The following is a 14,707-nucleotide window of genomic DNA, read 5'->3' as shown; positions in this document are numbered from 1 at the left end:
AATTAGGACCTACCTTGTGTGCTGCTTCCCATTTCCCTGCATTTGTGTACATCTCAATGGCCGCCTTTGTCATGTCTGCGCGCACGTAGAACTTCTCTGCAGTCTTATGTAAATAAAGATCAACATTGATATAATGAATAGATGTAGACTTGCGGAAAAAAAGTTCGAAATTAACAAATAAAACTTAAGCACTTTACCTACTACTGTATTCATGGAATAGTTTGATCTGGGTTGCTCATTAGAACTGTAGCATTGTTTTATCGATAATAAACCAAGTACAATGAATGTAAGCATAATGCCAGCTTTTTCTAGCCTAACAAAGTCAAGTTGGTAACATTGATGAAAGCTCGCAGGACGTTTACATTAATTTTGCTTGGTTTATTACTGATAAAACAGTTCTACATTTTCATTGTTGTAAAGAGCATTGAGTGTTCCTTTGAGTGTGTGAAGAGTGGCATTTATTATTTAATATATTACATACTTTTTTATTTATTTATTTGGATATACACCTTCAGATCGGTGGCACATGTTTACGGTGAACGGTGCATCCTTAAAATCAACAATACAAAAAAAAGCAAGAGAAAAAAAAGCTCTAAAGCCTACCTACAGACAAAGTAAAACAAGGAAGCACATCAAGTTAATTCAATTTGACACCTACAAAATATTAGTTTACATAAAGAACGGTAAAATCATTCTTCCAATGTACTTAACCAACTTCTACCTCCCCCACCCCCATTTCCTAATTCCTAATATGACATAAAAGCAATTCAGATAAAATAATAAAAGGAAACATACAACAATCTTTAACAAAATACATAAATATATGTAAAAGCAGAAATACAGATCTACCAGTACAGTACTGAAATCCCACTCATCCTGAGAGTACATACTGTAACTTTTGAAACTTTTAGTTGTTTTTAAGTTCAGAACGCTTCTTCCATGCTCTTATATAGCTTCTTCCATGATCTTATAGTGTAGAGCACTTTTTAAAGCAACTTAAAATCAGGCAATTTTCTAGCTGCAACACCTCACCTCATAGTCTTTGATGGATGCATAGTGTTGAGCGATATCAGCGTAGTATTTCTCGGCCATGCTTGGCTCCTGAATTTCGATTATCTGAACGGCTTTGGTCCATTGATGTGAGTGTATGGCTGCTTCAATGGCCTTCTGCGAACAACTGTGTAGAAAAGAAATGAAAGCTAAAACAACGATTCTTGCAAAACCTTTTAATAATAAATTTGAATTTAAAGTACTAATTATTATCATCTATCTATTTGATGTGACTTTTTATGCAGTTTAAGAAAGCGCAAGCGAAGTTATTTGCATTGTTATGGATCGACGTCACTATAACGACTTTGCTTGCGCTTTTGAAAACTGCATAAACAGTTGCGTCTAGTGGTTAGAAAAAAATTCCTATGTTAAATTTAAATTTATTATTGAAAAGTATTGGAAGAATCGTAATTTTTAACTATAATTTAAACAAAAGCCGAAAGAAACTTTTCTAAAATGATACGTCACTTAGGCCTCAAAGTTATTTGCGTTATTAGGGATCAACATCACTATAACAACGTGACTTTGCTTGAGCTTTTGGAAACTGCATGCATAAACAGTCGTTTCTACGTCACTTAGGCCTCCAACATGGCCTCGGTGGCCTCACTTTTTTCTGTACCAGGATTGGCCAATGAGCAATCCAGCTATTATAGTAGAGATCAGTGGGGTGAACCCCAAACATTTATTGGTTTATCTAGTAAATGTACACAAAAAGAAACATTTCATCAAAACAATAACTCAACATATAGAAATTCAAGTAGACTTGCATACCCAGCCTCTATAAAGTGATTGATAGCTGCATCCATCTGTTTCTGGGAGACTAGGTAGTTTCCCCATTCTTCTTCTAATTTGACAACATCATTCGGAAAAGATGCTCGAGCAAGCTCAACAGCTTAAAAATATATTTCGGAGAAAAAAAATGTTCAAAATCTGATATCAAATATATGTTAAAAAAGTTACATAGTCTACATAAATAAGAAATTTCTAGTATGAAGAAAATTTTTCATACCTCGGCGGAATGACTTGCCCCTTCGATAGCATTCCATTGCTCGCTGCTCATCCCCTGTCTTCTCAAATAAGTCACCAGCCTAAAAAGAATTGTCAGATTCAAGTTTAATTCACTAGCAATAATAAAAATAACATAATGACAATAATCATGACGATAAATTAATAATGATAGTGATGATAATAATAATAATATTTAAAAGCAATAATAACATAATATTAATGGAACACTAGAAATTCCTACCCTTTCATAGAAGTCTCCTTTGATGAGCGAGGCAGCAATTCGCTGGACCAGATCGCGGTTACCCATCAGATCATCGTGACTGGTCACTAGACGGGCAGCTCGTGCTGGCATGCCGGCTTTCATGTACAAATTGATGGCGGCATGGTAGTCGTTCTCATTCTCCTTCATCTCACCGGCTTTCTCTTCTTGACCTGTGTCCATCAGCCATTGGTAGTAGCTATGTCGTAGATTGTCAAGCTCTGGATGACCCTATTTTTAATGATGGTTTCATTATTATTTGTAAGAACTTTGAAGCTTACTTCCGACCTCTGGCTGTCCTCCATCTTATGATTAGCACATTTGAATGAAATCAGTAGGGTTATGATCGAACAAAGACAAAAGACGATGAAACTGCATGAACTGTGTATACCCAAACTAATTATTTAATACAGTAGTTCCTTATTTGTTCAAGTGAAAAAAATATTTCAAGTACAGTACCATGAAATAGTGTCTAGGATAGAGAACAGTACTGGTGCTTTTTTAAAATATGAAGATGCTTATGTTTACCTTTGCCTCTGCAACAGCAATGGCATCATCCCACTTGTGAAGCTCCTGGTACATCTGCATGGCCTCATCAATCAGGTTCTGGAGGGAAGGCACTCATATCAATCAACCATAATTTAAATTGACTGATATAATAAATCAGTTCCAATAACAATGTTGTTAAATGTTATTATCAATAATGTTATACCTTATTTTTTTTTCTTTTTTTGAACATCGAAAAAGGTGACCCATCCTGCTGAGCTGGACATTTGGGACCCTGGATGCTCTATAACCAAGTCTCTTTATGAGGTTTGTGGAGTGGAGAGCTGGACATTTGGGACTCTGGGTGCTATATAACCAAGTCTCTTTATGAGGCTTGTGGAGTGGAGAGCTGGAAATTTGGGACTCTGGGTGCTATATAACCAAGTCTCTTTATGAGGCTTGTGGAGTGGAGAGCTGGACATTTGGGACTCTGGGTGCTATATAACCAAGTCTCTTTATGAGGCTTGTGGAGTGGAGAGCTGGACATTTGGGGCCATGGATGCTCTATAACCAAGTCTCTTTTGAGGCTTGGGGAGTGGAGAGCTGGACAATTGGGACCCATGATGCTCTATAACCAATTTGCTTTATGAGGCTTTTGGAGTGGAGAGCTGGACATTTGGGACCCTGGATGCTCTATAACCAAGTCTCTTTATGAGACTTGTGGAGTGGAGAGCTGGACATTTGGGACCCTGGATGCTCTACAGTATAACCAAGTCTCTTTTTTAGGCTTGTGGAGTGGAGAGCTGGACATTTGGGACCCTGGATGCTCTATAACCAAGTCTCTTTATGAGGCTTGTGGAGTGGAGGGCTGGACATTTGGGACCCTGGATGTTCTATAACAAAGTCCCTTTATGAGGCTTGTGGAGTGGAGAAATAATCATTTGGGACCCTTAAGGCTCTATAACCAAGTTGCTTCATGAGGCTTGGTGGGTGGAGAGCTGATCGTTTTGAGACTCTCTTTACGAGGCAGTTGATCTTGGTTATAACCAAAATCCTAAGGTGTTTTTCTCATGACTGAACCCAGGACCTTAGGATTAGAGGATATGGGCATCTTTACCACCAATCAAACACTAGTTTTATTTGTCATGAAAAATCTTTGATAATGAACCCAAGGCCTAGGAATTAAATAGTAAGCACCACTGTCAATATACTTCTCATAGTAAAATTTTACCTGTTCCAAGTAAATGTTCTCAGCTAATTTAAAGTCTTTGTTCAGGATGGCCAGCTTTGCCCGCACTTCATAATGGTTTATTCCTTCGCCACCCTGAAAATTGATTCAAATTTTTTACCATGAAAAAAATATAGAATAAATGATTTGATATTTTCTAGCCTGCCATCTCCATCTAGGAGTAAAACAGAATAAATAACTTTAAATGCAAATTCAATCAAACTATTTAACCAATCAGAATACTATAAAACCTTGAATTGAAGCTCAGTAGGCATAATCTCAAGATGAAGGCCATCTCGAATTGAAGCTCCCCTCTTTAGTTTGCAAAATTAGCTTCGAGGCTCTTTTTTTTAAGATAGCATAGGCTGCTTCTCGAGATAGTACAGGATATACACCATACTGTACATGATTAAAAAAAAAAAAATTAATTAATTAATTAAAAACAAGCTTGGTTTATACAGTAGTTTAGGTGATTTAATGTCAGTAAATACATACCATGATACAGATTGATGTTACAGTGGCCTTATTTATTGTTTTATAGTACAAATTCACAAAATTTACAGCATTCATTTTGAAGAGAAGCCTCCCTCTTTGATTTGCAAAAGTAACCTTGAAAAAAAGCCCATATTGAAAAGAAGCCCATCTCGAAAAGAAGCCCATCTAAAGTTCGTGAAAAAAATAAGAAGCCCAGGGCTTCAATTCGAGGTTTTACGGTAGACTATTTACAGCCTTAACAGATGTGGGCAGGGCTATATTGGAGGGTACATTGCTGATGTTCACTGAAGCATACCATTTCGTCAGCATGTTGGGTTGCAAGTTGGTTTAAGTTGTGTAGATAACGTGCTTTGGACACATCACCGAGGGCAGCATAGCAACGTTCCGAGATGTGCAGATGGCTGGATTCAAGCGTCAATTTACTGAGCGTCTTCCACATGGCTTCAGTCTCATTTGACATCTCAAGAGTTTCCAGGAATGCAACAGCTCTGTCAAAAAATTAGATTAAGCTATTTTAAAATTGTTATAAAAAATAATAATTATATAAATATAATTAAAAATATATTAATAAATAATAAATAATATTAAACAATAAAAATAATAAATAAAACAATATATTAATTAATAAATAATAAATAACAATATTAAACAATAAAAATAATAAATAGACAACATAATGCTATTTCATAATTGATAATTAACAATAATTATATGAATATAATTAAAAATATATTTATTACAATAATAAATGACAATATTAAACAATAAAAATAATACATAGATAACAAAATTTCTAATAATATTAATAATAATAAACGAACAATAAAGTGTGAAGCATGGGCAATTGAAACTGAAATCATGAAGGGAATAAATGTGTACGAAAAATTACGAAGGTAAGTTGGACTAGTTTCATAAGCAATGAAAAGGTATTAAAGGCTGATTGTTAGAGAGATTTTGATTGCACAATGGTAGGACCTAGAATGTAACGACGTCACTAAGAAGTCATCTTAGCATGCGAGAACATTGAGTTCTCATTGTCGTCTGGATCCTAGGATGCAGTTTGGCCCGAATCTACAGTATGTTGTGCAAGAACATAGAATGGTCACGGATGATCGAATCCACTCTAGGGTTATGTCATCAAGCAAATAAAAAATTCCCTATTATGTAACAAATACTACAGCTTTGAATTATGTCAGTAGTACAAAGTATAAGTAAACCAAGTATTTTGAAAACAGCCCCTTAGCACTATCGCTTACCTTGCATAGTCCCCATCATCAATGGCCGTCCTGAACTCGATAAGCCCCTCGTCTAACGTGTATGAAATAGTTGTTACGCCCTCTTTAACAACCACGTCGGTCTTACCATTTACCCGCTCAAGATCAACGATGTCCCCCTAAAAAATATCAATGGAATAACTTGAAAATATTTTTATTGTCATAATAATTAGACCATATAGATAGGTAGAGGTAAAGGGATAGTTTTCACTTACACGCAGTCGTTTGTCTCTGAAGAGTAGCTTATGTCCCGTCTCATTTAACTCCAGCCAGTCAATCTTAGAGTCATGTGCTACTGTGGACAATGCAAAACCAGTCACAAGATCAACGATCGCAATCGTCTTCAAATCGACCAAATAAGCCATCTTCTTGTTGTCGTCAACTCCAAGTTGAAAAAATTTTTATTGTCATAATAATTAGACCATATAGATAGGTAGATATGAAATATCTAATATATTTAGAAAACAATAACTGATGTACAAACCTTAATAGGAAACATGGTGACTTTTTCTGGATGATCGATATTGTACCAAACACAGAGACTGTCACGATTTTGGGCTACGACGACATCACTCTGAGGAACCCACTGAAAGCAAATTCAAATTTTGAACAATAAATACTTGATAGTCAATTCAATCAATTTCAATTCTTTTATTTCAAACAATTAATATCCATATAATTAGTACAAAAAAACAAGACAAGAGAAAAAAGATCAATCATAGTGATTGAACTGCGCACAAAACAATTGTGAACCTCTTTGAAATAAATAAAGGACTAGGTGTAGAGCAGATCTGTCCACCAACATTTCAATTTGGAAAACCTCAGCACATATTTACATAAAATGGAAACAAGCATGTTTCTGCTGGAGAGCTGTCGCTTACGAAAACTAAAAATTGAGCTTCTTAAAAATTCTAAAAAAGACGATCTGCAGAACACTATGAATAGAAATAAGAGGACCTTTACCGAAATGTGTCACCATTCAAACACAATTATACGTCACAGATACTGTGTGAATAATAATTTATAGCAAATTGTCTAAAACTGTATATACAGCTGAATTTTTTTTTTAAACAATCAAGTGTTCAGTGGTGCTGTGTTTTATATTAATCGATTTTTTTTAGTATTATTTATTTTTTCCTTTATGTTCCCTCATTTATCTCAAATTAATCTTTTTATTGCATAATTTGTTAATCAAATATAATGTTCTGCTTACCTGTACATACGAACTGTAATTCTGTATTGTTGTCTTCGTCTCAGTCAGGATGTCAAAAAGGTGAAGCTGAAAGTTTAAATCATTTATTTTGTAAATAACCTTAAAATGACAAAGATTTCTCATTTGAAAAACAGTATACATTAATATAGACACCCCACCCCCTGGCCACTGGTAAAGAGATGGTTTCCACTTACACGCAGTCGTTTGTCTCTGAAGAGTAGCTTATGTCCCGTCTCATTCAACTCCAGCCAGTCAATCTTAGAGTCATGTGCTACTGTCGCCAATGCAAAACCAGTCACAAGATCAACGATCGCAATCGTCTTCAAATCGACCAAATAAGCCATCTTCTTGTTGTCGTCAACTCCAAGTTGCTTACGCTCATTCAGACGGACGCTGAAATGCAGGTCAACAAAAAAGTTTTGTTGCATAAGAGAAATTGATAGCAGGGAAAAAAAAATTATCTTCAACTTACATTTGTATATTGTGTACTTATCTCCCAATGCAGTATGGGGAATTACCCTCTTTAACAAGAACAGAGGCCATATTGAACATGGGACCAAGCAAGTACTTCTCATTCAACAGAGAGAGTGCTAATTTGCAATTCAGCCCTCCAGCTGAGACAATAGAAGAGCAGCGGAAGGAATTAGAAACGGGAACAAAGAGATCTCCACGGTTCAGTGCACATACTGTGGCTACCGCCAGTTTAGTCGAACGAGCTAAGCTGCTGTCGTGAGAGGCATCTTGCAAACACCAAACCAAGCTCCTTAACCATTAAGCCACAGTCATTCCGCTCCATTAGTCTTTCTTACCTGATGAGGTGAGGGTTCATGAACTCTGTCCTGACACATCCCAACACCTCGTTGTTGCCGTACTCCACTAGTGAGAGCTCACCCGCATTGAAGATTATACACACCTGTAACAACGACAACATAATAACGTTAAGCAAATTGCGCAGCGGTTGTGCTTTAGTCTCTAAATTCTGAGGTCAGAGGTTTGAATCCCTCACTGATTGGAGAGAGCTAGAAATTATATAGATTGTGTTTCTGAAGTTTCAAGTCATTTTTCTTGGATTTTTAACTTTTCTGTTTCAACCATTTTTTCTGGTTTTGTTCTTTTCTGTTGTCCTGGAAAGCATATCGAGATGAATGTTATATCCGCCATATACAAGTGCATTGATCATTAAGTTAATGGACATTTCTAGCTAGAAAGAATAACAATGATAATAAATAATTATAATAAGTAATAATAAATCATAGTTGAAGGTATTGCTTACATTTTCATTATCAAAGAAGAACTTTTCATTACCACCACTACTTTGCCAAGGCACTTCACTAAGTTTGTTGGTTGCTAAGTCACCTAGCAACAAAGTGTTGGAGGTGTGGCCAACTAGATAGCGATCATTACCAAGAATTTTTACTTCTTCAATCTAAAAGAAAAAAAAAGGAGGAAATGGTTTCTCGAAAAGGCATTGATCAAATAAAACAAAAATATGTTTTACTGACGCAGGAACTGCGTAGCATCAGCACCTGCAGCAAAATTATTTTTAAAAAAAAGTTTCATAGCAATTCGTCCTTTTGGATTTCCCAACTAACCTCGTATCCATAATGCGATTTAAGTTTAACTCGTGTTCCTGTTGATAAGTTCTTTACCAGGACAAGACTCAGTTCTACGTAGGACATCTCAAACTTGTTTTTGTAAATTGTACGACGGAGTGAACAATCAAACATCTCTACTCCACCACAAAGTGTACCCTAAAAATATATTATTAATATGATACTTTAAACTATTTAACAGCTTATTCAAAAGTAAATAAAAACATTGTTATAAATGAAACACAAACATATTAAAATACTAGTTTTTTTGTATTCTATCATATCATAAAATATAGTATTTGATTATCTTGTGTATTCAGTCCTGATATAATTTCTCCATGTCGGATAAATTAAGATTATTGATTAATTAGCGGTATTGTACTTTTGTTTAGTTTCTTATTTTTTCCTGACAATGGAATAAAATTTAAAAGAAAATCATAGCATAATGTTTGTTTTTTGTCACGTGTTAAAAAGTTCACCAACAAATGTACTCATGAAAATACTGAACACAGAATTCAAATGAAATTAATTTGTATACAATGAAGCCTACTAGTTAAAATTATATATGTTCAGATAAAATAACATATTCATAAAAGATAACACATAAATAGTGCTCTCATTATTCGACATCGGTATTTGAATTTTGAAATGCATGATACTTACAGCTACTAGTTTGGATCCATCCTTTCGCCATGCCAGTGCCGTTATTGTGTACAGATTTTTAATGTCTTTTCTCTTCGCCTCCTCCCACGTACCCTTCCTAGGTGACCAATTGTAAACTCGCAGTCTACAGAGTGAACATTTAGAATTTAGAATCACAAAGGTTAAAAATTCTTATAATAATTATATTGTAATAATTATATTGTAATAATAATATTGTAATAATTACATTGTAATTATTATATTTTAATATTTTTAAAATAATATTGTTATTACATTTGTAATAACAATATTATTTAAAAAATATTATTACAATATAATTATTACTACGTAATAATATATATTTTTATTACATCATATTGTAATAATATTTAAATAATAACTTTATAATAATATGGTAATTATAATGGCTACCTTAAGCCCTGTACAGATTATCAAATAATATTTGAAAAAACATGTGACATGCCTAAATATGCTAATGATGACATCACACTATCACCATAGTCAAACTTCTTGACTATTATTAAATTATTATTAGTGACTAAAATCAAACACCTACAGTATGAGGCACATGTGAACAGAACTCCCTCTGGAGGATAATTCCATACCTGTCATAGCTACCAATGACAACAGACTGTCCGGTTGGACTATTGGCAGCGACGGTGAACTCATGCTCGTCCGGATCACGACTGTGGTCAAACTGCTGGATGCACTGACCATCTCGTCCATATACCATTATTTTCTTGTCGCATCCGGCAGCCACAACACTGCTCACAGCCCAGCAGAGGCTGTACGGGGGACACGGGTGCGTGCAGATCTTTCCCTGCGACTCTCCTGTGCCCTCATCTTCGAAAAAGTAGCGGACAATTGTGCCATCAGCATGCCCGGATAAGATTCCTTTCCCAGAGGCACTGAAAAATAAATTATATAACTCATTCAATTATATTTATTTTATAGTTTTCACATATTTGTATAAAAATGTCGCATCAGTCCCAGTACAGAGAGCAAAACTGTGGTCTAAAAGCCCTATTTTAACATCATATCAATAAATGTCTCCCACTTAACTCCAACTGGAGGCTTCAGCTGACCTCTAATTCAATCCCCTTTGTTGGATCCTCTGTCGGTAAATAGTGATTGATTATAGAGGTTTCCAGAAGAAGGCAGTTGCTTGAATATTGCTAACAATTTTAAGCTACAGTACTAACATAAGTTATAACTAAAATTGATATAATCTAGTATAGAGAACCTAACTGTAGTCATTCTGATGGCGGAATAGCATTGTAGCCACTGCTACTAGGGGATCGGATTCATCACTAGCCACAAAATGCAAGCTTTGTGGTCTAGTGGTTAAGAAACAAGATTGGTTAGCTGGAGGTCGTAAGTTCGATTCCCACCCGAATCACTTTCTTTCGTAAGCATTTGGGAACATCCTGATCATTCTGTACGATAACACATCGCGTAGGACAAACATAATTTCATCCTAACTGCAGCCATGGTAAATTCAAAAATAAAGCTAAAACAAATTGCAATAAAATACTTTAAACACCTATGTGATATAAAAATAAAGCATGAGATATTCATTGCATAGTTACTTGTGAGCCACAGATACGACATAGGAATCGGTGCCATAGACAGTGGAGGATTTGTTGGTCTTGGTATTTGCAACTCGAACTTTGCCGTCAGCTAGACCAATGACAATCTGATTATCTGGCGGCCAGATCAAACATGTGACAGCGCTCTGCTGGACAAACTTGTTACAGATCACCTTCTTTGATTCCCTAGGATGCCAAAAAAATGTTTAAAAATAACCAGCTATTGTAAAAACAGCGAGGAATAGAGACAAGAGGTTTTGGAGGTGGGATACGTCCTGCAGTGGACTGCTAGAGCCTGAGATTAAGGTAAGGTAAAAACAGTATATTGTTGTATATAAGTAAGAAAATCAACATACTTCAGGAAAAAATAACTTGGAAGTTTGTATCAATCATTGCTGTTTAAAAACAAAAATAAACAAATAAAACATTTTTACAAAATATCAACAATGTAAGATAAAAAGTAAGAGACAATATACATAAAATGCAAGATTATTATCAATTACATTCTACCATCTAGAAATAAAGAATGTATATAATATATAAAATGTCATACATAATTATTCAATGATCTGGATGTTCAAACAAATTTTCCCTACCATTATTCTTCAATTTGACTATATTCTACCATTTATTCAATCAATCAATCATTCAATCAAACCGATCAATTTCTTTGGTTTTAAAATAAATTTTCTTATCTATCTATATCCAGGGGAAGATCTGTCTTTTATCCACTTCTAGATGTGAAAAAGAGACAGAGCAGAGGCTGCACTCTAAAAAAAGAAAAAAAAGAAAGAATGAAGAGAAATTGTTGATCGCCCAAAACAGCTTAGAGGTTATTTCAGGGCGTCTACAAAACAAAAACTTCCTGGACCCCCTAGGGTAGTGTTTTCTCTCAATTGCCCCCACCCCTTTTAGACATCTCTGGATCAGATTTGCCCCTGATACCCACTGACTAAAGTGGCAAAGTCTATTTTTGAATACTACTAGTGTAGTCATTAACTTTCTTAGAAAAGCAACATCATTAACTGTAAGTAAAAGACTTTGAGTCACTAAGTTCCCCTGCTACGCATCTTACCAATCATCTCCAATCTTGTAAACATAGACAATATTGTCCGTTTGTCCAACTGCAATCTTGGTTGAGTCTGGTGAAAATGCAATACCTTTCACTGTGTAACTTTTCTTACCATACTGCAATAAACAATTATATCATATTAGAATATAATAATCATAAAAAGTATAATATAACAATTATTATAACAATTATTATATGTAATATATACAGGTAAGCTAAAGTGATATATACTGTAAGCCCATATAAACCAATAATATATGCAATATGATATAAACAATTATATCATATTAGAATATAATAATCATAAAAAGTATAATATAACAATTATTATAACAATTATTATATGTGATATATACAGGTAAGCTAAAGTGATATATACTGTAAGCCCATATAAACCAATAATATATGAATATTGACATAATACTTAATATTTGCAGAATTTAAACCAGGGCACTGCAATTGGGATACAAATTACAAGTTATTCTTCTAGGTGGAATTTGAAGTTATTTTTCTAGGTTAAATCCAATAAATTATAAATAATAAGCTAATCCCTTAGGACCCTAAAGAATCATAAAGGCCTACAATCATACCATTCTGTAAATTTTTTAATTGCGCGGAGCGGAGGATATCTAAAAAATCAGTTCAAATCTGCGCAGAAAATCACTAGGAAAATAGGTGCAGGGAATCGTAATTGCTGCATAATTGCATTGGTTATATACTGTATCAAGATTTGGTCAAAGCCTAATTTAAAAAAAAAACCTGCATGGAAATCGGCCCTTATTGGCCAAAATGCGCAGACAGATTTCTAGGCCTAGGCCAAATTTTTAAGCAGACGATACCCTGCACAGGCTAGGCCTTACTATACAGTCTGGCAATCATACAGCTAACTAAAGCACACAAATTAGTAATTCATACAATAAATAAAATATAATAGAATTGATTGGGGGAAAAAATAGAAGAATTAAAAATATCTTTTTACCTTTCCGTCAATTGGCTTCGTTGAAAATTTGTCTCTTCTTTCGCCATGTTCATCATACAGCAAAATGACACGGTCGACAGTACAAACAGCCAATTTTTTGTTGTTGGGTGACCAAGCTAATGCTGTGATTTTAGCAGCTCCATCCTAAAACAAAAGACAACGTTGGTATATAATATAACGAAACAGGCCCTAGTCCTATGTTGACATCTTGAAACGACCGGGGCAAAGCGGCCCAGAACCGACTCACTAGCCTTGGCATCTTCTTGACAACACAAAGCGTCCTATGCAACACAAATTGTTTACACTAAATTTATAGACATAACTCATACAAATAATCGTCAAGTGAAACACATTAACTCACCTGTGGAGTAAGAAAAGTCTTCATATGTTTTAATTGCATTTTCCTATGGATCTGAGCCGTATCAAGTCGAATTAGAATGACATAACATACGAAATGCTAGGCCCAGTACGCTGAGCCTCTGCGAAAAAATAGGAATGTACCGTTTAGCCTCTTTGCAAACGTTCATGAAATACGCATGGACAAAAGGTTATAAAAGTACAAGAAGTCCGTAAGAGGGCGCACAACTGCATGTGTTGTTATATTTTATATATTAATCCTTAGATGGCCACCGTATTGCATTTTGAGCACCACTAATGCAGGTGTTGTTATATATTAATCCTTAGATGGGCACCACTACTGCAGGTGTTGTTATATTTTATATATTAATCCTTAAATGGGCATCGCTACTGCATTATGGGCCCCACTACTGCAGGTGTTGTTATATTTTATATATATATCAATCCTTAGATGGGCATCGCTACTGCAGGTGTTGATGTTATACATTAATCCTTAGATGGGCACCGCTACTGCATTATGGGCACCACTACTGCAGGTGTTGTTATATGTTATACATTAATCTTTAGATGGGCACCGCTACTGCATTATGGGCACCAATACTGCAGGTGTTGTTATATTTTATACATTAATCTTTAGATGAGCACCGCTACTGCAGGTGTTGTTATATTTTATATATTAATTTTATTTATTATTTATTTATTTATTTATTTATTTATTCCTTACATTGTAGGCACTTTCAGTACTATTATACTGATTTTCAACATACTGGGAAATGAATATTCAATTTATATTGCTACTTAATTATTCATGAACCTGCAGTTTAGTGTCGCCCATATAACGCTTACCTCAATGATCACTATGTTTTCGAATGACTGATTGCAAAAACAAAAGCTTGTCGAATGACTTATGATTGCAAAAACAAAAGATTGTCATTAAAAAGAGACAAATTAATTATAAATTTAAAGGCCTTCCCTATGTATTTTATTGTGAGTTTCAATAGAATACAAGTAGGATCTATATACAGAAACCTTAACATTTAAACCCCTATATTGGATCTGTGTGACTTTATTCCAAACGAATTTAATTTCTAAACAAATTTAATTATAATTAACATATAATTTTTATTTTATACCTGAAATTTGATTGAATAGTTACTTACGATTCAAGCATTATTCCATGAGAAGTGGGCTATGATTTCCGTCGTCCACTTTAATCTCAAATGGGGAAGCGATTGGCTGTAATTAACAGTAATTTGACTTTCTTTAAATGACAGATTGCATACCTTAATTAATTGACAATTAGGATCTTTGAATATGAAAAGGGACGGGACAACATTATACGGTTATGTCTTTTTGACTTTTTGAACGCACCACAATGGGTACCGGATGTTTAATGATAAAATTAAGGGAATCGCTAACTACTGAAAGAGGAAGGAATATTA

The 14,707-nt window shown here is 34.7% G+C and overlaps 1 protein-coding gene across 1 annotated transcript in view; it reads right to left on the bottom strand.

The window, feature by feature from the left end:
* LOC117105671 (intraflagellar transport protein 172 homolog) overlaps positions 1-13,428 on the bottom strand; it is a 22,655-nt gene extending 9,227 nt beyond the window's left edge. Inside the window, exons 1-21 of the mRNA XM_033246884.1 lie at positions 13,270-13,428; positions 12,909-13,052; positions 11,933-12,045; positions 10,858-11,043; positions 9,874-10,176; positions 9,269-9,392; positions 8,606-8,764; positions 8,287-8,439; positions 7,823-7,926; positions 7,208-7,406; positions 7,014-7,079; positions 6,285-6,386; positions 5,783-5,919; positions 4,822-5,014; positions 4,035-4,127; positions 2,846-2,923; positions 2,300-2,548; positions 2,060-2,138; positions 1,822-1,942; positions 1,033-1,177; positions 14-103 (exon numbers count right to left, since the gene is read on the bottom strand). Of these exons, the coding sequence (XP_033102775.1) occupies positions 14-103; positions 1,033-1,177; positions 1,822-1,942; positions 2,060-2,138; positions 2,300-2,548; positions 2,846-2,923; positions 4,035-4,127; positions 4,822-5,014; positions 5,783-5,919; positions 6,285-6,386; positions 7,014-7,079; positions 7,208-7,406; positions 7,823-7,926; positions 8,287-8,439; positions 8,606-8,764; positions 9,269-9,392; positions 9,874-10,176; positions 10,858-11,043; positions 11,933-12,045; positions 12,909-13,052; positions 13,270-13,308 (2,877 nt within the window). The 5' untranslated portion in view covers positions 13,309-13,428. The remainder of the gene's footprint in view (positions 1-13; positions 104-1,032; positions 1,178-1,821; positions 1,943-2,059; positions 2,139-2,299; positions 2,549-2,845; positions 2,924-4,034; positions 4,128-4,821; positions 5,015-5,782; positions 5,920-6,284; positions 6,387-7,013; positions 7,080-7,207; positions 7,407-7,822; positions 7,927-8,286; positions 8,440-8,605; positions 8,765-9,268; positions 9,393-9,873; positions 10,177-10,857; positions 11,044-11,932; positions 12,046-12,908; positions 13,053-13,269) is intronic.
* Between the last annotated feature and the right edge of the window lie 1,279 nt (positions 13,429-14,707).

This window comes from Anneissia japonica, unplaced genomic scaffold (assembly GCF_011630105.1).
Source record: "Anneissia japonica isolate Jap-2015-1 unplaced genomic scaffold, ASM1163010v1 scaffold287754_len4335492_cov202, whole genome shotgun sequence".
In the NCBI taxonomy this organism is placed as follows: domain Eukaryota; kingdom Metazoa; phylum Echinodermata; class Crinoidea; order Comatulida; family Comatulidae; genus Anneissia; species Anneissia japonica.
This window is presented reverse-complemented; position numbering and strand designations above follow the sequence as displayed.